The sequence below is a fragment of the Pteronotus mesoamericanus genome, unplaced genomic scaffold, assembly GCF_021234165.1.
Source record: "Pteronotus mesoamericanus isolate MK-2021 breed Mesoamerican mustached bat unplaced genomic scaffold, CSHL_Meso_final scaffold_167, whole genome shotgun sequence".
Lineage (NCBI taxonomy): Eukaryota > Metazoa > Chordata > Mammalia > Chiroptera > Mormoopidae > Pteronotus > Pteronotus mesoamericanus.
In genome coordinates this window covers 23,128,633-23,149,791 of record NW_026555308.1, presented here as the reverse complement: position 1 = coordinate 23,149,791, position 21,159 = coordinate 23,128,633, and the positions used below count along the sequence as shown (strand labels likewise).

General features: G+C 49.0%; 2 protein-coding genes across 2 annotated transcripts; both read right to left on the bottom strand.

Annotated features, from left to right (window-relative positions):
- Positions 1-266: 266 nt before the first annotated feature.
- Positions 267-5,157, bottom strand: CLDN15 (claudin 15). The gene is made up of 5 exons (XM_054589282.1): positions 4,909-5,157; positions 2,056-2,220; positions 873-954; positions 667-783; positions 267-581 (listed from the first exon to the last, which is right to left on the bottom strand). The coding sequence occupies exons 1-5, from the start codon at positions 5,123-5,125 to the stop codon at positions 455-457; spliced, it is 708 nt and encodes a 235-aa protein (XP_054445257.1). The 5' UTR covers positions 5,126-5,157; the 3' UTR covers positions 267-454.
- Positions 5,158-7,147: 1,990 nt separating this feature from the next.
- FIS1 (fission, mitochondrial 1) lies at positions 7,148-10,887 on the bottom strand. The gene is made up of 5 exons (XM_054589281.1): positions 10,729-10,887; positions 9,715-9,847; positions 8,305-8,381; positions 7,775-7,880; positions 7,148-7,449 (listed from the first exon to the last, which is right to left on the bottom strand). Exons 1-5 carry the CDS (start codon positions 10,771-10,773, stop codon positions 7,352-7,354), a joined length of 459 nt encoding a protein of 152 aa, XP_054445256.1. The 5' UTR covers positions 10,774-10,887; the 3' UTR covers positions 7,148-7,351.
- Positions 10,888-21,159: the final 10,272 nt, after the last annotated feature.

The following is a 21,159-nucleotide window of genomic DNA, read 5'->3' as shown; positions in this document are numbered from 1 at the left end:
AGAACTGAGATGACTCTGGGTGCCTCCCCAAGTCACCTCGTGCTTAGCCAGCTGCTCCATGACACTCTCAGCCCCTGAACAGTTCACAATACAAATTTATTTATGCATGTATTTATACAGAATGCAAACGCTCGGGGACGCCCCTGCCCGCCTACCCACCCACACCCCAGACTCAGAAGATAAAGAGGGTTCAGGTCCAGCCTCAGGAGTCCTAAGTGAGTCCTCAGGAGATGGGCTCTTGGCGCGAGCAGGGAAGCCTGGCCGGGAAGCAGCTCCGACTGAAGAGGCGGGGCCTGCGCTGGGTGTGGCTTCCAGGCCCTAGGTGGAGCCCCGGGTATGGCTTGTCCCCGAGGTGGTAACACCAAGCAAGGGCCTGTGTCTGCTGCCCTGGGTTCGAGGGACCCCTTTCCGCTGGGGACAGTGGGAAGGGAATAGAGCCTACAGGCCAGGGCTTCTATACGTAAGCGTTTTTCCCGTATTTGCCAAAGCTGTTGTTGCCTTCTCCATCCGAGGCTGCGGAGGGCAGGTGGGTAGCAACGGCAGCGGGCCGCACTGCGGAGGCCTTGTAGGAGAGCCGGGCGCTGGTGAGAGAGGGGCCTGTCAGAAGGAGGTGCAGCCCTCGCTGCTTCCCCTTACCCACGTCCTGCGCCCCTCCCCCTCCCTTACCTGGCTGCGGGGTCCTGGTCCGAGGCCCTGCAGCAGTTGGAGCAGAGACAGACACCGCCCAGGATGGCCAACAGGGAGGCACTCCAGCCCAGGTAGAGTGCAGGGCCCAGCTCATACCTGGGGACAAAACAACGCAGGGCGGTGCTAGCTCAGGGACGTGGCCGAGTTCCACCCACTGCCCCCAAGGGTGAGGCTCCCAAACTCACTTGGTTCCTGGATATAAGGGGTCAAAGAAGTCCCGGGTGATGTTGGAGGCATACCAAGTGATGGCCACCATCCCGCAGCAACCTGGAGTATGGAGAGAACTGCACTGGAGCCCTAGGCCCCTAGGGAACTAGGGGGAGGGCCAGGCAGGAGCAGCCCCGACAGTAGGATGTGGGGCATCAATTCCAGAGCACATTTCATTCCTTCCCTTTCTTTTCCCTTCCCAGTTCATGACTCTTCTGTTTCCTAGGGTCAGCTGTAAACTTCTCTATCTAGCCAGAACCGAGGACCCAACAACCGCAGTCCACCTTTCTCATCTTGTCTCCCATACTCTGCCCCTCAGCCAGCCCTTGTCCCCTCTCTATCCCTGGCCTGCCTTGTTTGTCCCTGGCCTCTAGTGCCTTGATCATTTAGTTTCCTCACTTGAACTGTGCCCCATCCATCCTGGAAAGCCCAGCTGCCCTAAGCAGTCTTCTCCTACCAGCTCTGTCTGTTCTGACATCCCTGTCCTTTGGCCTCTCAAAGCCCTCAGAACCCGTGACACACCTTTCCCACTCAATGAAATGAAGGCCTAAAGCTGGCGAGGTCCCTGGACTATAGGCCTGCCTTGCTACTCACTGTGGGCTTGTCTTCCAGTAAGTCACCTGACCTTTCTGAGCCTTTTTCCACATCTGGAGAGCAGGGTGAGACTCTCCCTACCTCACAGGCTTATGAAGTGACATGTGTAGGTATGTTTTATAAACTGAAAAGGGATGGTCAGTTGTACAGAAATGTTCCCATACGTACTGCATGTGTGCGTGTGTGTGTGTGTGTGTGTGTGTGTACACATACCCTGATTCTGATCTTCCCAGCCAGGCTGAAAGCTCAGGAGGGCAGACCGTCCCTTTCACCTTTGGAATCCCTCCCATGCCTTGCCTATTGCCTGGCTCCTGTGGGGGCTCAAGAAACACTGCTAATGGACCGATTCATAGCCAAGGCATCCGGTGAGTATGGGGGAAGCTGGAGTGAGCAGGGAGAGGAGGAAGAACTTAGCCTGGGAGGGCAGGTGTCAATGCAAAGGGGAAGGTGAGGCAAACATTAGGAGCGGGAGCTGGAGAAGACAGAGAAGCATGGGGTCTGTTGCCTAGGGCCACTCCCAACCCCCCACCACAGCGCAGGGCTCACCCATCACCTTCCCTCAATTACCAGCCAGTATGTGCAGGGCCCCTGCAGTGGCCGCCAGCTTGGCCTTCCTGGAGAGCACGATGCCCCCAATGTTTGTGCAGCGCAGCCCCACCATGCCCAAGAAGAGGCCCAGGAAGCCCAGGAGGATGGCGGTGATCATGAGTGCCCGGCAGGCCTGGATGTATCCTGGGGAGGTGGGTTGCAGCCATGGGTCCCTGAGCCAGACCCTTACCCCTCCATCTCTCCCCTCGATGACAGCCAGGCCCTTACAGCCCCTGCTCAGGCCTCAGTCCTTGGAAGTCCTCAAATCCTTTTCTTCCCCTTTGGGCCCAATCCAGCCTAGAGGCTGAGGGGTCACACACCCTCCTATTCAGGAGCTCACCTCAGTCCCAAGGAGTCTCAGCCCCTCCTTCCCTGTCACCTACACTGGTGCACTTAGCCTGTACCTGTTATAGGGTTTCTCCTCTGCACTCCTGACAGGCTGGATAATGCTTTGTTCTGGGGCACCAACCTGTGCATTGTGGGATGTTTAGCAGCGTTCTTAGGCTCCACCACTAGATGTCAGTAGTCTCCCCAGGCAGGACAATCAAAATGTGTTGACTGTCAAATGACACTTGGGAGCAAAATTGCCTAGTTGAGAACCACTGCTCTGTTAGATCACCACTAAGCTCTGCTGTGTATTACAGAAGCTGCACCTGGGCACCCCCAGCCCTTTCTCCACATCTGCCCCTCTCCAGGTCCTACCTAGTGCCTAGTACTGTGCCAGACATCCAGACCTGAGCTTCCTGCAGTGAACGGTAGGGGGCAGCAGTGGCCTATAGGTCACTGGGTCCAGGGCACTTTCTGATCTGGGAGGTGGGATACCTGGGCCCAGGACCAATCCAAGTCAGTCTTGTTCATACTCTTTCAGTGCCTCAGTTTCCCCCTTTCTCAAAGCTGAAGGAAATGGCTGCCTCCCTTCCTGGCCCCCTTCCCTCTTCTCTGACTTTGATAGCTGCCAAGCACCCAAAGGACCTTGCACCCCTTTCCCAGGCGGGGCAGTGCCATCAATGCTGGAGGGGGAAGGCTGGGTCCCTGCCAAGAGGATGTTTAGTGGCTTGGAGCTGGGGGGTAGGGAGGAGGGACAAAGTTCTCTGGGAGCACTTTCTCACTCCCAGCCATTCCCTCTGGAGTTCCCGCCCTCTTTCCCTACCCCATTTCTTATCTCCACCCATCCATCTCATGGTCTCCACCTGGGAGAGCACGGCCGAATGGCTGGAGGCCGGGGGTGCACAGCTGGAAGGTGGCTAAATGACAGTCAGGACCCCTCTCAGGGCCAGCACTGGCCTTGAAAGTTAGCCCGCTCTGGACTCAGAAACGTGAGGCAAGATTCCAACTCCTCTACCACCTGTGTGATTCAGGGCAGGTTAACGCTTATCCCTGCATTTTTCCGGGTTCTATAAAATGAAATTGCTAATGCACCCAACAGCAGAACTATTGTAAACAGCCTTAAAATGGTGTGTGTGAAGTATCCAGCACCACACCTGGAACCAAGACGCCCCTCAACACTGGGCAGCCACACTCTTCCCTTCCTCCGAGCCTGCTCTTGCCCTTTCATCTTTCCTGCGCACTCATGGTCCTCCCTCAGGCCAAGTGCCACCGTTCCAAGTGGGGGTAAGTGAGGTGGGGATGGCCAGGGTTGCTGAGCTGGCTACCTCCCATGTCCTTTCTGGCCACCCAGTATTCTAGGCTTCTGGCCCAGTTTCTACTCAGCTTTTATAGGGTTTTGGTGGGGCACTTGCCTTGTAAATCCTAGAGAGAGAGATAAAAGCATGAAGCCGCTGCAGCTGCCTCAGGAGATTCTGGGAATAGTGCGGGCACAAGAGACCCACCTGTACACCCTAACTGCTCAGAGCATCTTGGATGTTCCTGGGGGATTTTGTAGAGCCCTGCTTCAAACCCAGTTTGACCTCTGTTCCCTCCCCTACCTCCAGCACCTGCACAAGGGGACCTAGAAGAGCCAGAGGGCTCTGTAAGGACGCAGTGAGGGCGAGAGAGTGGCACCGCAGACGGTTCCTGGTGCCCCCCTCTTGGTCTCTGGAAGGGGCTGAGAGAAGGAAGACTCCCCTAGGGAATAATGGGGGGCTACTCATAGGGTGGGCAGGAAGCAGGAAGACACTACAGCCGCCAGGGAGAATCTTCCTGGGCCAAAAGAGCTGTAGGCTGCAGCTCACCAAGAACTGAAAACAATACACCACCCTGAGAGCCCCTAAAACACATGCACACCCCCTCACCTGTGTACATTAGACACTCAGACTCTATAAAACAGCCTTTTAGAATTCGCCACGGCAGTGGCGTCCCAGTAGAAGCCTGGTGAGGCTACTGAGATAGTCTCAACTTCCAAGAATCCAAGATGGAGCCTCCTCTTCACCCCACAAACTGCAACACTCTCAATCCAACACTAAAATGCTAAAATTGTTTGAGTGCATATAGGTGTTAACATTTTGCACCTTTTATTTCATAAAGTCCCCATGACTACTCTGTGAATGAATTTTACAGATGGGTTAAATAAAGCTCATTTTATCACCTGCCCTAGGCATAGAGCTAGGACACAGCAGGTGCTGGACCCGGCAGTCTGACCCTGGTGCTTGCGCTTGTAACACTGAGAGTGTCACATGAGGGCAGGGGGCCACGTGTGACTAGGTCACCACTGTAGCTGCACACAGGGGTCTACCCCCAGCACTCCACGCTGCAGGGGCCAGTCTCTGGGCTTGATCAGGCCATCAGTCCTCCCTTGTCTGTATGGCACCCAAGTCCAGACCAAAGCACCCACACTTGCCGGAGCTTTCTCCAACCTCCCACCTCCCTCTGCCCCCTTCACCCTCCACCCTGTACCGGAGAGGGCCAGCATGGACGGGAACTCCCAGCAGTTGTAGACTCCCAGGGAGTCGGTTGCGCAGCTGTGCCAGAGGTTCTCGAAGATGGTGTTGGTGGTGATGACATTCCCGTGCACAGTGGACACTCGCCAGTAGCTGTGTGGCAGGGTCACCCCCAGCATCAGCAGCCCTGCGGCTGCCATGAAGAAGCCAAAGGTCTCCACAGCCACTGACATGGTGGGATGCAGGCCCTGAGGGGCACCAGGGGCCCCGGAGGGAGAAGGGCTGAGCCCTGGGGGACCTTGAGGAGCTTTGGCTAAGGTGGGAAGAGAGAGAAGAAGGGCGGAAGACCAGCTGCAGCCCTGGCCTCTTCCTCGGCCTCAGGTCTCTCTCCAGGTTTCTGCCTTCCTTCCCTCTTTCTAGGTTTCTGCTTCCCTGCAGGTCAATCAGGGGAATGAGGCAAGAGCCCGCGGCAGATGTTGATGAGATGTAGGGAATAAACGAAACGGGCCAAAAGTCCACTGCCTCCGGGCTGCCCTGGGTTCCCCGCCCCACAGGGGTGGGGGGGGGGGCACTAACCAGGGAGTGACTAACGGATGCAGCCAAGGAGGGGCCCCCATGGGAGGCATTGGGAGCCAAGGGGAAGCGTGTCTCTGACTCAGCTTTCATCGGGGGCCAGGGAATGGAATAAGAGGGACAAAAAGAGACAGAGGCAGAGAATATCCATGGATATTCCACTGCAGCCTTCAATGGGAATGAAACGAGGGAGCAGAGCCACTACCTCTAGGTGTTGGTAAGAACAAGTCAGGAAACTCCAAGACCTAGGGGTTGGAGCATGGAGTCATCCAGGAAGATTAACGTTAAAGAGGGAAACAGGGTCTGTGGGGGAAACCGATGGCTCTGGAGTCCAACCAACCTAGATTCAAACTGAACCCCATCATTTACCGCAGTGACATAGGCATGAAGTTTGAACCCTGAGTTCATTTCTGCTTCTGTGAACTAAAACTATTACTACATACCTCAGAGGACATATTAAGAATGTGACCAGAGATCAAAGCTCCCCACGTTATGAATTACTCAATACTTGGTGACTATCCTGGGTCTCCGTGCAGCAGACCCATTGTGAATCCACTAGGAGTTGCTTTCTTCCAAACTTCAAGTTTATGAACCTGAACTTTCCCCTTCGGTGTGTCGATCTTTGACCCTCAGCAACAAGCCTGATTTCGAGGTCAAGGGTCCCCCAGAGGGGTAAATCTCAGGCCCAGGTAATCCAGTGGCTAATCTAAGTGGCTCATTGTTATCAGAAGTGTCACCAGGCTCTATTAATTGTAATGGATTAGAGACCTCTGGGTTGCTACTCCTAGCCAAAGCCGTGCTCCTGTCCTGGTATAGACGGTCTTGTTTCCTGCTCCAAAGCCAAAACAGGACAGCCCTGGTTCTCTTCTGGCAAGTGTGGCTGGGGCTGAGTCTCCAAGGGGCTCATCCTGCACCCAGGCAGTCACACAGTACAGCTCTGAGCTGAAGCAGAAACCCCATTCCCCTCCTTCGTGTGTCTGGCTGCTCTGTGCTCCTCTCAGGGGCCTCCTGCCCAATCCCCCAGCTGGGCTGGCTTGGCTGTGGAATGAGAGGTATGCAGTGAAGCAAGACAGGCCCAAGCTGAGCCTGGCACAAGGCGGGTGTGGGGCAGAGCAGGCTGGGTGGGGATCCCATCTTCCATCCTGGAGGCTACAACTGGCATGTACTGGGTTCCTAACCTCTTCCAAGACTCCTGCCAACTCCATGCCAAATGCCTGTTTCCTTCCACCCACCAGTAGCACCCACCAGCGGCACCCCCTCTCCTAAGAAGGCTATGGGAGGAGGAAGGGGAGGAAGCAGGAAGACAAAGGGTGGGGAAGGGCGGAGGTTTTGGAGGAAACTGAGTGGGGGGGCCTCATGGTGTGGAAAACTCCACATACTTAAGAGTCAGCTGAGTGGGTCAGAGGAGACAGGAGACATAAATCCCAGCCTGTCCCTTCAGCTCTGCCTTCCCACCTCTAGTTGCTGCTTTCTCTCAGGATCCTAGGGCTGTGCAAAGGCCATGTGGCTTTGGTGGAAGGCAAGAAGGGTGCAGGATCTGGGCAGCTCTGCAGACAAAAGAGAACCCCATACCAGTGTGGAGGTAACAGAAGAACACAGAGCAGGAAAGGACCATGCGTTACCCCCACCTTCTGGGACCAAGGGAACCTGCCCCTTCTTCAACACAGACACGGAAGTTCCCAAGTCAAAGCCCAATTTTATTTACAGTCATCCTAAAGGAACATGATTTGAGGCGAGAGGACAGGTCTCAGGGGAGAGGAGGACGAGGCCATAGAGGACAGTGACGGGGTGCAGGAGAAGTGACAGCGAGGATGGATAGGCCCCTCCCTGAGTGTCCTCCATGGGCTCCCACGTATCCCTCAGCAGAGGCAGAGATGCAGTCTTGTTCAGGATTTGGACTTGGATACAGCAAATCCGATGAGTCCAGCCAGTCCTGCCACACCCAGGGCCATGCCCCCAACAATGGCCATGCCCACCAGTCCATCTGGAGAGAAGAAAGGAAGATTGTCAGGAGTCGATCTCCAGCCCACCAGGACCCTGGCTACTCTCTTTCTGCCCACAGCTCCTCAACAGATGTGCCTTTCCACTTGGGAGTCCCAGGGTGAGGGACTCCCAAGAGCTGGACAAAAGGGGCTCCTGGGGGTTTGAAAAGGAACTGCTGGCAGTGGGGAGTCACTTACAGAGAGACCAGAGGGCCCAGGCATGGGGTGGGGGTGAGGAAGAGGACTGGATTAATAGTTGAGAGGGACCTGGGGATGATGGGGCCCAGGGAGACAGGGGTGGAGGGAAACAGAGGGGAAGACATTCACCTTTCTTCATGGCCTTGTCGATGAGCCGTTCCAGTTCCTTGGCCTGGTTGTTCTGGGGCTCTGTCTGCAGCAGCCCTCGCACGTACTTCAGGGCCTTTTCATATTCCTACACACATACACACACCCCTCAGTATTTCGGCATTCCTCCTGCCCATCAGAGGGGCCTTCCCTTCACTTGCCCTGGGGGCTCCTCCCTCAACCTCTACCCCCTTCCTCACCCTAGCCCCACCCAATGGAGTAGAGTCCACAACCCCAACTGTGTGGGGATGATAAGCTAGGGGAGATAACAACCCAAGGCTCTGGGGCTGCACCCCAATCCTGACGTCACCTTTACCCCACACCCTAGGCACCCTGATCCTCTTGTCTCTCATCTTCCCTCAGCATCCTGATCTGCTATCACCTTGAACCTCTGTACCCAATACCACCCTCTGCCTACTGCCCTCTTCAGGCTCTATCCTGGAGGACAGCACGGAGAAGCTGCTGTGGCCCATCCAAGTAGGATGGAGTAGGAAAGGAGCTCTCCGCCTTACCTTGAGCCGGTAGTTCCCCACGGCCAGGTAGAAGACATAATCCCGCTGCTCCTCTTTGCTACCTTTGGGCAGTAGCTCTGGGGAGGAGAGAATAAGGGTAAAAACCACTTTTCTCTTTTCCTAATACTTGTGTTCCAGAGATCCCTTCCACTCTCTGAATCCCCACATAATTCTGGGAGAAAGTCATTGTTCAGAGCCTCCAGTTCTGGGCTTCCTAGTCAGAACTCAGGGAAGCATGAATCCAGGTTGCTCAAACACCTTGGTACTAATACTACAGTCAACTATGGTTCATCCAAGTGAACTGAAAGGAAATCAAAGCACTGGAAAAGCCGAGAGGCATCTCTGCTCAGTTTTGACATCTGTTATGTTTCAACTACAGTTGCAAGTTACCCAAATAAGTGTTAAAAATAAGTTTGTATTCCCCATTCCCTTAAAAAAAAAAAATCAGCCTTTCCTGAATAACCCTACCTATTAATTCAGTGACTTCCCAGAGGCTTATGTGTTCAGTTGTACTCTGTGCACTAGAATTTGTTGCTAAGTAGTTTTGTGGATGTTTAATCTTTGCAAGTGTCTGGACTGTCTCCTCAACTAGACTGGCAACTCTTAGAGACCACTTCTCCTACAGCTGTGCCCTGCTATAGAGGAAACCTGATAAATCTGAACTGGCAAATTAGACAAATGTAGAGTGAGATTATTTGCTTACGCAAGATTCTTATTTTTAAAGATTTACAATAGGCATCCTTTACTAGTTCACTGACTTGTTTGCTTATATAAAATTACTTGGCCAAGAGAAAGAGAGTTCAAAGAAATTTAAAGTCAAATATTGTGGCCTCTGACAAATGGTACCATAACCCAAAACAACAGGAAATACGATTCCTATAAAAAAGGCATCATCCGCTCACAGGTTTTCTAGGACTGTCTTCTGCACATCTCCCACGCCACCCTCACAAAAGGTTTGTTGTTTCAACAACAGCTGCTGAATAAGCAACATGATGGGGGTGGGGGGTGGGGACAAAGAACACAGAACTGGGACACACAAAACAGCAGGAGCCTGTAGCCCTAATTCAGCCATTAGTAACTGCGGGACTTCAGACAAGTCACTTTCTTCATGGTTAGACTACCAGATCACCAAAGTCCTGTGGAAACTGACATGGTCTGCCTGTTGGGCAAAACAATGATGAGGTGGTAATCATCCCAAGGTACACTGGGAAAAGCTGGGCTAATGTATACAGTCCTTTGTTACAGTAAATTTACTGTAAAATAACTGAGGTAACTGAACTACAGGGTCCCATGTTGACCCTATAGTACAACAGGGGACCCTATGGAGGGATGGAATGACCAATGGCAGTAGAGAAGGGCCGACCCTGATTGCAGTTGGGAAGGGGAGAGTCGGGTAGCCTAGCACCTCACCCTCCAGCAGTACAATGCCTTTACGGATGTCATCGTTGTACTTGCTTCGCACCAGGCACCAGGCATACTCAAACTGCGTGCTCTTGGACACCGAGCCTGCTGCCTTCTCAGACTGAAATTTCTTTTCAAACTTCTGCCATAGGAGAGGAGAGGAGTCATTTAGAAATGAAGGGGGTAAACCATTCTCTATCAGGACCTAGGTGTCCGTTTCCCAGTTACAATACATATTCCCCAGTCTCTGCCACATTTCCCTCGCGGGTCTTCATACCTCTCTCCACAGGTTCTATCTCCATCTCTGGGACCTGGCCTTCTGATTCTTGAAGGTATGATGTCTCCCTGGACAGTCCCCGCTCCTTCCACTCCCTCCCCCTGTTGGTACCGAGTGGAGATGCCACCTGGTGGCGGCTCCAGGCACCGCTCCCAGAGCATCTGATCCCGAGTGGCTTAACAGTAAACATACTGTTCAACAACATTCAGAACTGCTCAACAGCCCAAGCAGTCCCTCCTCAGAGACTGGTACCCCCATCCCGCCCCACCCTGCCGGGTCTGGACTTTTTCCTATTTCTAAAACGGTAATTCAAGAATAGTGCCTACCTCTTATAACTCAAAGATTGAGATATCGCCTGCAATGCACTTAGCACCGTGCCGGATACAATGGGTAATATATGAAACTTTATGGTGGTCACTACAGTCCCCCGCCACTGAGGGAGCACTCAAAAACAGCTTAGGACCCTGACCAAACTGTTGCACGCACCCAGAACCCGTCAGTGTTTCCACTCCAAACTCCAGGCCTTGGGTTTGAGGCGTGGCGGCACAGGAAACTACTATTCCCACTAGCCTTTGGGGTAAAGTGGAACCTCTCGGCAAGAGCCGGACGCTGCAAAGGCTGCCGGGAGCAGTAGTTCGGCTTCCCTAGGCAAAGCTGGTGATGGGAAGAGTTTGGCCCCTATTTGATTCTTCTCAGGACCCGCTCGCCCAAATCTTTCCTTTCCCTCCCTCGGGGCCAGGCCTCACCAGTAGGTCCTCCGCAGACACCAGCTCATTTAGCACGGCCTCCATAGCCGCTGGCCCCGCAATCCTTACACCTCAGACGTTACAGTGCCATCGACTCCATGGCCCACTGGCAGGGGCGGAAAGCCACTTCCGGCGAGCAGCGGAAGCGGGCCCCGCCCCTGATGCAGAGCCAACCGCCTCCTGTAGTCAACACCCAGGCCCACAACCCCCGCCCCCACCCCTTTGGAGCCCCGCCCCTTCCTCCCGAACTACAGGCGCGCTGGTGCGGTAGGTCCCACTTTCTATGCCACGGCCCGAGGCTCGTGTGTAATGCCACTCCTGTCCACACATTCGTCTTCCCGGTTGCCCTGCGTGTGCTCTCTTCCTCCACGGAGGCTGCCTCAAAATGTCTGAGGCTACCTCTCCTCTCAGTGGTTAGTTCCTGGGACTGAAAATAGCAGAAAAAGAAAGGTGGATAATCTGTATTGAATCACGTAATTTTAGGGACCCAGTCTTAGGCTACCTGTCCCACCCTCCACGCTGAGATGAGCCATAGGACCCTCTCAGAAATCTGAGACCCTGGAGGCTATGTAAGTTTTCAGTGTCTACAAGTCAGAATAACTACCACAGGGTTTCCAGGACCTCTGCTACTCTTACAATGCAAGAGGACAGAAACTGGATCTATTAACCATACACCCAGAGACTGTAATACATAGATAATAAAAGGAGATACTACTTGGAATTTAAAGAAAAGCTGTTGGCATTACTTGCAGAGAGGGTCCAATCTTCTACATATTATTTAGAAAATATTCCCGCCCCTCACCCTCAAAGGGGAAGGCTGGCCTGCCTGCCATGTGGGGTCAAGGGCAATGGGGAGCTAGGCAGTGAGGAGCAAAAAAGCATGAAAAGGGGACATGCTTCTGGCTCCTTTAGCATCTATTCTATGCAATGATGGGACTGGGTAGGTAATGACATTCAAATTCTTTTTACCTTATTAAACAGAAAACCATGGGCCCAAAATAGCATCACTCAGTGTAAAAGCCATATCATACCTAGATTTAATACCTAATTTAATTGTAGTTTCAAACCTCCCCCAGAAATGTAATCTTGATAAATCTAGAATTTTCTGGTCAAGCACCAATAAGATAAATCTGTCACATGGACTCTCTACATTCCCCTCACCTCCCTAAAGAAAGAGGCAATCTGTGTGATAAAAACCCTTGCCATTCCTTCCACCTAACGGGTGTTCAACCTGCCCACGGGGCACATGCAGCACAGGATGTCTGTGAATGTGGCCCAACATAAAATTGTAAATTTACTTTAAAAATTATGAGATTTGTGTGTGTGTGTGTGTGTGTGTGTGTGTGTGAGATTACAAGTGGCAATGTATTTAATGTGTGGCCTACGACAACTCTTCTTCCAGTGTGGTGCAGAGATGCCAAAAGTTTGGACACCCCTGCTGGATGTCTCCATCTAAAAATAATACTTTATTTTCTTTTGTTAATAGTTCCATTTCATACAATGCGCAAGGAGCACCCTACTAGTTGATATGGGATGCTGCCCAATGAATTGTTTAATGAAGCCAATTAGATCTTTAAATTTACTTGGTTGAATTTTTTTTAACAACCTTGGTCCACAGTGCTCCTGTACACATTAGAATATAAATTCCATGAAGGCAGAGATTGAATCTTGTTTATCCGTGCATCTCCAGCTCCTAATGTGGTAGGCAGTTAGACAGGCATGAGCAGAGTAGGAACGATAGAGCAGATACAGAAGGTCAGCAGGGTAGAAAGCCTTTGGTGCCTAGCTAAGGGCAAAACTGGGGTGGGACCTTGCCCTCCAAGATGACCTTTCCTCCCCTAGCATGTTGCTAGTCTTGTTGTAGACTCTCCCTCACAAGAGGGACAGGGGGGCCAGAGAATAGCTTCATATGACTTCCTTGCATAACCACTCCCTTAAGCATTATGCCCTAGAGATAACATGTAGGCCACAATTCTGTTTCAGCTCCAGGCCCAGAAAAGCAGCAAGGCCAGGATAGGTGATGCCACGACTGACATCAGGACCAGCTGTGATAACTAATAACCCCCTCCCTGCCTTGGTGCCTATCAGTGGAGACCACGGCCCTGAGAGGACATACTGGGAAAGTTGATAAATATTCTACTGAGAGCCTCTCCTTGAGACCTCCCCTAAAAACCCTGACTTTGAGAAACAGATTAAACCTAAGACAAAGGACTCAACCCAGTATCCTTCTCCTTCCACCTCCCTTCCTCCTTACCCTCTCACCCAGAACCATGCCATGCCTTGCCCTACCCCCATCCTTCCCCACGACTAGTTCTCTCTGACACAATCCCAAGCTTTTCCCCCTTCTCCTTCCCTCAGGTGCATATATCATTGCTTTCTTTCTCCTACATTCCAAGGGCTCACTTTTTCTACCTCTGTGACTTTCTTAATAAACTTGCTTGTATTTGAGTCTTGGCTCTGAATTCTTCCTTAGCTAGAACTCAAGTACTGAGATTGCTGAACCAAGGTCCAATTCCTAGTAACATTCTGGTGTCATTTTTGCCACTAACACTAGCACGAGGTCAATGTTCAATAAATATCTGTTGAATAAACATGAAATAAAGTCAACACTAGTACAACCATGCCCTGCTTAATGATGGGGATGCATTCCAAGAAATGCATTATTAGGCGATTTCCTTGTGCAAACATCACAGAGTGCACTTACACAAAGCTAGATGGTATAGTCTACTACACACCTAGGCTATATGGTTTATCCTATTGCTCTGTAGGGGAAAGAAAATAATTTTCCCTTTACCCTTCTGGCTTCTCAAATGAGATATCCCTGTAATAAAAGACAGATTAGTAGTATAAAACAAACAGAAGTTTAATAAAATGTATACCTCCACTTGGGCGAGGCCCACGAAACCTGAATAACTCACCAAAATGGCTGAAGCCACCACCTTAAATACTGCTTTTAGTTGAAGAGAAGCAAGTTGGGGAGGGGGAGGAGTCAGTTACAGGAAGTTACCAGGGAAAGCACAGTAAAAAGGGTTAAGTTGTTATGCAGGTTTAAGTCTTGGCCTTTAGCATAATAAGTTTCCATAGGTAAGGTCATCCCCTCTTCCTGGTATAGCAAAGGAGACACGCTTAAAAGTTTAGATTCCCCTAATAATGTAAATGTCTTTTACACAGGGTAACTTCTACTTGGCTTTCTGAGTTTATCCCATGTCTGCTGTTCCTTAAAATTAACTGAAATAATGCTGATGCTAAATATACATATTTTAGGGTAACAAATTCTGTCCCCTACAGTGTAGGCTACAAACCTGTACAGCATGGCAAGTTACTGTACTGTATACTGTAGGCAACTGTAACACAATGGTATTTGTTTAATGCATTTTGCTATGACATTATGACATCACTAGGCAATTGGAATTTTTCAAGTCCGTTATATATGGGGCCACCTTCAAACATGCGATATAGCGCATGACTGTAAAGAGGGCAACTCAAATTGAAGGATTACCACTCATCCAAACACCTTTCACATTTGCAAATCCCCTTACATTTCTTTTTTTTTCCTCTCATAATAGCCTGGGTTAGGTAGGCATTTATTCTCTTATTTGACAGAAACTCCAGTTTGGAGAACTGGCTCCTTTATTACCACTAGCATAATAGTAAGGAGAGTAATTCCTATTCAAATTTGCATCAAGCACCTAATTTTAGGTTGGGGTAAGAAGAGGGCATAAAAATATGTACATAATATGAAGTAGACCTGACCAAAAAACAGAGAGCAAGTACTGACACGGCAGGGCATGCAGGAAGGCCAAAGGGTACTATTTTTATTATGTTACTTCTATGGGATGGCCTGCTGCACCTTAATCATCTCTATCTGCTGAAGCTCTTGACACAGGCCTAAAGCATGGCAAAAGCTCCATCAGAGTTTGTTGAATATGCAAAAAAAAAAAAATATATATATATATATAGCCTCAGTTGGCTCAATTCTGTGCCAAAGAAGAAGAGAGCCTAAGTTTGATTTCATGTCTTTTTGGGTCTAGTTAGCATAACTATCCACTTTGGATCTCAGGGATAGGAAATATGCCTGTTTATTTAATTTTATTTTTTAAGGATTTTATTTATTTTTAGAGAGAGGAGAAGGGAGGGAGAAAGAGATGGAGAGAAACACTGATGTGTGGGAGTAACATCAATTGGTTGCCTCTCACGCCCCCAACCAGGTACTTGGCCCACAACCCAGGCATGTGCCTTGACCAGGAATCAAACCAGTGACCTTTCAGTTTGCTGGATGATGCTCATCCCACAAAGCCATACCAGTCATACCATGCCTGTTAATTTTTTATACAAATTATGTTTGTCCATCTTCTTCAACCAGAATCCAAATGCAAACCACTGTCATCTCTGCCTAGGTGACTTTGACAGCCACATCACTGGTCTCACACATCCATTCTTGCCCCATTACCATTGGATTTACCACCCAATAGTCAGAGGGATCTTATAAAAACACAGTTCTCGATTTACCTGAAACCTTTTTAACGGCTGATCTCACTGCTCTTAAAACGAAGGCCAAAATATGTAACACGGCCTACAAGGTCCTCTACAATCTGGTCCGTGCTTAACTCCCTGGCTCATCTCTTCATTACTACTGTTAAAAAAAAAAAAAAAAAAAATTAGCCCTCGCTGGTGTGGCTCAGTGGATTTAGTGCCTGCTTGAGAGCCAAAGGGTTGCCAGTTCTATTCCCCGTCAGGGCACATGTCTGGGTTGCAGACCAGGTCCTTGGTAGGGGGCACGTGAGAGGCAACCACACACTGATGTTTCTCTCCCTCTTTTTCTTCCTCCCTTCTCCTCTCTCTAAAAATAAATAACATCTTTAAAAAACACACACACACACAATTCAACCGAGTAAATTTGACGATCTAATTGACTTTATTATGCAATTCATGAATTGGGCAGCATGCCATTTAGCAACTTCAAGGGGCTGTACAAAATGGAAGGCTTTTATAGGAATAAGGGTAGGCAAGGGAGCTATTAACAAAAGGAAAGATTATTTTAAGACCAAGACATCTTTTGGGGGTGGTGGAAGGACATGGCAAGGGTTTTTAATGTGCAGATTGCCTCTTCTTTCTATGGAGGGTGAAGAGGGTCCAAATGGCATATTACCTTAATGGTGCTTGGTCAGAAAGTTCCAGATTTGGTTTATTAAGATTAAGTTTCATGAGAGAGGTTGAAACTGCAATTATGTCAGGTATTAAATCTAGGGTTGGTATCATTGGCCTTAGTACAAATGACACCATTTTGGGCCTGTGGTTTTTCTCTTTAATAGTACCTCTTCCTGCCTGTACCCCAGTCCCATACATCTTTCAGTTCTGAAAACCCCCAGTGGCCACAGGCCCTCTGCACAGGTAGTCCTGTCTATTTGGAACCTCTATCCTCTCTCTCTTTTTCTATTTGGCTCATTCATTCATTTATGATTTAATTCATTTGACAAATACTTATTGAGCACCAACTATATGCCAGGCACTGGCACCAAATGAAATTAAGTTCCTGTTCTCACAGAGCTTGCATTTCAGTGGGAAAACAGAAAAAAAATAATTGAAAAAATAAGTAACTAAAGACTATGACATTTGGAGTTGAAAGTGCTATGAAAACAAGTAAACCAGGGTAAAAGAATTGTGAGAGAAGAGGAATGCCCAAAGAAGGTCCCTCTGGAAAGCTGACACCTGGGCAGAGCACTTGAGTGAGTGAATGAGCCTGGAAATGAGGAACATTCCAGGCAGACAAAGCAGCAAAGGAAAGAACGTTGAGGGGGGAACAGAGAAGGGTTGTTTGAGGCCCAACCAGGAAGCCAACGTGACTGGAGACGAGTGGGCAAGCAAAGAAAGGAAGAGGTGACAGAAAATGAGGGCAGAGAGGTGGCCAGGGGAAGATCAAATAGGGCCTTGTAGACTTTGTTTAGGAATCTGGATTTAATTCTGTGTGTGATAGGTAAGTATGGAAGGGTCTTGAGCAACAGAGTGAAATGATCCATTGTGAAAGGATCCCTCTGGCTGCTGTTGGCAAAAAGCCTGTAGGGATGAGAATGAAAATGGGAAACCGGTTAGGAGGCTGCTGTGGTGGCCCAGGCAAGACAGTGGTGACCTGGTCTACGGCAACAGTAGTGGAGGTGAAGGGTTTTAGGATACCTGGTCAAAAGGCTCAGTTGGCAGGATTTGCTGATGTACTGGATGTGTGAAAGTACAGTAAGATGGCAGATAGGTTTTGCTCGGATCCACCTGCGTTCTCAGCTCGAAGACTCTTCCTTAGGGAAGACCTTCTTGTCATCCAGACTAGGTAAGGTATCCTGTAGAAAGCGAGAATGTTACCTGTCCTACGTTTTCGAATATAAAACTATAGCCTGCATATTGCTGTCTTGGTTAGCAGTGGTTTTTGTGAGCCATGCAAGTATTGGCTTGGGTACTGTAATAAAGTCTTCCAGGAGCCAGAGCCTCTATCCTGCTCCCATCTATTTTTTCCTGCACAGAGGACATGTGGCCAAAAATCACACCATGAAGGTGCTTTTATTAGTTGCATTTGAAACTAAAGGCTCAAAATAGTAAGTGATCTGTCCAAAGTCACAGAGCTAGAAGTGGAGGAGCTGGGATTCAAATCCAGGTCCTGCTTCAGCTAAAAGACAGAACTGTGTCCTCAGAGTAAAGGATGAGTCAGTCAAAGGATAAATAGGAGGAGAGAAGAGGAAAAGTTCGTAAGTACACTCTAGTTATTCACATTTTCAAAATTTAGGCATAGCCCTGGGTAGTGTGGCCCAGTTGGTTGGGCCTTGTCCTGCAAAGTGAAAGGCTGCTGCTTCAATTCCCTGACAGGGCACTACCTGAGGCGCGTGCAAGAGGCAGCCAATCGGTGTTTCTCTCACATTGATGTTTCTCACAACTAATCGGTGTTTCTCTCTCACATCGATGTTTCTCTTCCACTCTTTCTTCCTCCCTTCCCCTCTTTCTATAAATAAATAAATAAAATCTTTTGAAAAATTTAGGCATGAATTTTTATTTATTTTTTGTTGGTTTACAACAGAGGACTTTCCTTAAGCAGCAGGTGAACTAGGAAGAAACAATTCAGGTTAATTCAAAACCAAAACAGGAAAAGAAATCCTGAGAAACCTTTTTTTTTTCTTCTAGCTAATACAGTAGTAAAATTTAAAATGAAAGCTCTCCCCTCCTCTCAACCATCACCAGTGCTGCTGAAATTGTTGTAAAACCAGTTTCTACTTCTTGGCTAGTGGCCAGTATTTTTAATTTACACTCTTTGTCAGTCTGTAATTAAACTTGTGTGATGATCCAATTAATGCCACCCTCCTGTACTAGACTGGAAGCTGCGTAAGGGCAGGATCTATGTCTATTATGCCCCTAGAGGCCAGCTTAGTACTGAGCACCAGTAGATATTCACTTGTAATTTTTTAATAAATGGATGTTGCTGTTGCCAAGATTAACTTTTTGGAAAGCAATGAGATAATATAAAGTAAGTCCTATAGGATGTAATATTATTTGGCTAGATTCTCCTGTGGGAAAATATTCAACAACAACAAAAAAGACATGAAGATATTCATTTCTGCATTATCTGGAAAGGTAAACAACTAGTCACATAGATTCTATGCATGCGGATGGTAATATTCAAAACAAAACAAAACAAGACATGTACTTCTCAAATTCGGTCACACAGGGGGCAGAAAGGACATTGACAGGTTTCTTGTTGGGCGCTAAAACCTAGAACTGGTACTGGTTAGGCGGTTCTGGGCTCCCGGTCCCTCCCCTGGCTACGGCAGAAGTTGGAGCCCGTTCTGGACTTCTGCCCTACAACACCTTGTCGGGGTCGGCCCAGCAGACGTGTTCGGCAAATAACCGCTCAACAGGATTTCACTATTTCGTGTTTTCCAATCTTTAGTGATCCGCCTCCTCTACTTCCCACTTTCATCTACTATCCATGAGTTAGGAAGTCTCATCCAGGGCAAATTGATTTATTCATCCAACAAACATTTATTTGTTCAGGGCCTACTGGGTGCTAGGTATTCTTCTAAGTGTTGGCTCAGAGAAATGAACTGAACAGGCAGAGTCCTTCCCATGAAAGTTAGTTATCTCTTACTTCGTAGGGGAGACGATGAATAAATACACGATTTCAGGCCACCCCGCCTCCATTCTGTCGCCTTACTTCAACAGCCTTTCGATTTTGTTTTCCCGTCACACGCAGCCTTAATGCTAGTTGTATTTTAAAGTGCAACTATCTCGTATATGAGTGGACCCCGTATCTCCTAATTAAAATACCGTCTAGGCTATTCAGGACAGTGTTTAAATTTTTTATGTACACGAAGCCCCTCAAGCTAGCCTCAGCTTACCTCTCCAGCTTCATTTCCAGGCACCCACACGCCCTACACACGGACACGCTTTCATGCCACCTTTCTTCCGCCCAGAATGTTCTCCATCCTCCAAACACCTGAGTGCCTGAGGGACCACATGGCAGGCAAGTGCCAGGCTCAGGGCCGTCACCTCTCCGGCACAGCCTTCTTCTTTCCGGCCCCGCGCCTCCAGCTGCTGGGAGGCACAGCATTTATCATCCAATCTACTTTCTGCGGACGGGGGCTGTGCCTCGTTCCTCTGTCTGCCAAAGGGCAGGCATCCAAGAATCGTTTGTGGGGTAAATGAACGAGTGAGGACGGGCGTTCTAAAACGGACGCCAGGAACCTCTGAGACGTCTGCACTTCCGGGCGGCGACTCGGTTATCGCCCGAGGAAGGGAGAAGCGGGCGCCTCCTCGGGGGCTGCTCTAGGAGGGGGGCTCGGAGGTCCCGCGGAGACGCGAGAGGAAGGCGCGGCCTTAGCGTCTGCGCAGTAGTCGTCCTCCGCGGGGGGCCTTGGCGGGCCGACAAACCGCACGGCTACGCGGCTGGGGCGGGCAGCGACGCTGCCGGGAGGTGGAGGGGGCGGTGCCCAGGCCTGGAAGTCCGAGGCCTGCTCCTAGCCTTGCCGTTCCCCATCCTGGCCATGTGGCCTGGTGACGACCGAAGTCCTCCGTGCTAAACCTTGCCCCAGAGACACTCTCTGTAAATTAAACTTCACCTGTTGCCTCATTTAGAGTTTATCTCTTCCAAAACCGTGTGATAAGTGCGCAAACAACGTGCACAGGAGTCACCTGGGATCTTGCTACAAATGCAGAGTTTGATTCAGTAGGCTGAGGGTGAGCCTGCATTTCTAACAAGCTCCAAGGGGATGTCAGGGCTAAGGATTCTCTGATACACTTGGAGGAGCAAAGGTGTGAAACCACTCTTTCACATCTGGTACCAAGGTCAAGAGCATTGCCTGAAAATCGTTAGAAATGCAAAATATTGGGCTCCACGCCACACCTGTTGATCAGAAAGTCTGGGAGTGGGGCCCAGCAGTTGGTGTTTTAGGAGCTTCTAGGTGATTCTGATGCACACTAGAGTGTGAGAACCTCTGGACAGGTGAAAAGTCAAATTGAATCCCATCGCTCCACAGACTTGTGGCTTATCTGGCTAAGCTTCAGTTTCTTCAGCTGAAAAATCAGGATAAAAATACTAATCCTCCTTAGTCAATCCAGTAGGAGGAGGAAATGTGAGATATACACTGGCACATAATAAGCATTCTATAAAAATTAGCTATAATAATTACCATTATTGCACATTTACCACAGGATTATTTACAATAACCAAGACATGGAAACAATGTAAATATCCACTAAAGGATGAATGAATAAAGAAGATGGGGCGTGTGCGTGCACGCGTACACACACACACACACACACACACACACTGGAATATTATTCAGCCATATGAAGAAAGAAATCCTGCCATTGATGACAAGACAACATGTATGGACCTTGAGGGCCTTATGCTAAGTGAAATAAGTCAGACAGAGAAAGATACTGTATGCTTTCACTTAAATGTGGAATCTATAAAAGCAAAACTCACAGAAACAGAGAGTAGAAAGGTGGGTGTCAGAGTCTGAGGGATAGGGGAAATGGGGAGATGTTGGTCAAAGGGCTCAAATTTCCATGTATAAAATAAATAAATTCTGGAGAGCTAGTGCACAGCAGGGTGACTGTAGTTATCAATAATATATACTTGAAAGTCGATGAGAAAATCTGAGATGGTCTCATCACACCAAAAAAAATAATTATGTAAGGAGATGAATGTATCAAATAACCTTATTGTGGTAATTATTTCACAATGTATCATATCACCATGTTGTACACATTAAATTTACACAATGTTGTATGTCAATTATTTTTCAACAAAGCTGGAAAAAAGGAATAATATGAGACTTTAGGTGATTGATTATAAGTAAATTTATTGATAGATCAATTAAGCCATTGGCTATAAATGGCTTTAAGTGAATTATCTTTAGACAGTTGATTTTAAGCAAATTGGCCCAGAATTAC

Excerpts from the sequence above, each read along its gene's own strand:
- FIS1 (XM_054589281.1), bottom strand. The coding sequence starts at position 10,773 with ATGGAGGCCGTGCTAAATGAGCTGGTGTCTGCGGAGGACCTACTG. Across the intron at positions 9,848-10,728 it reads TGTCTGCGGAGGACCTACTG|AAGTTTGAAAAGAAATTTCA; the intron begins GTGAGGCCTGGC and ends CTCCTATGGCAG. Across the intron at positions 7,450-7,774 it reads CGACAAGGCCATGAAGAAAG|ATGGACTGGTGGGCATGGCC; the intron begins GTGAATGTCTTC and ends TCTTCTCTCCAG.
- CLDN15 (XM_054589282.1), bottom strand. The coding sequence starts at position 5,125 with ATGTCAGTGGCTGTGGAGACCTTTGGCTTCTTCATGGCAGCCGCAGGG. Across the intron at positions 784-872 it reads CCCTTATATCCAGGAACCAA|GTATGAGCTGGGCCCTGCAC; the intron begins GTGAGTTTGGGA and ends TTTTGTCCCCAG. Across the intron at positions 582-666 it reads GACCAGGACCCCGCAGCCAG|CGCCCGGCTCTCCTACAAGG; the intron begins GTAAGGGAGGGG and ends CTCTCTCACCAG.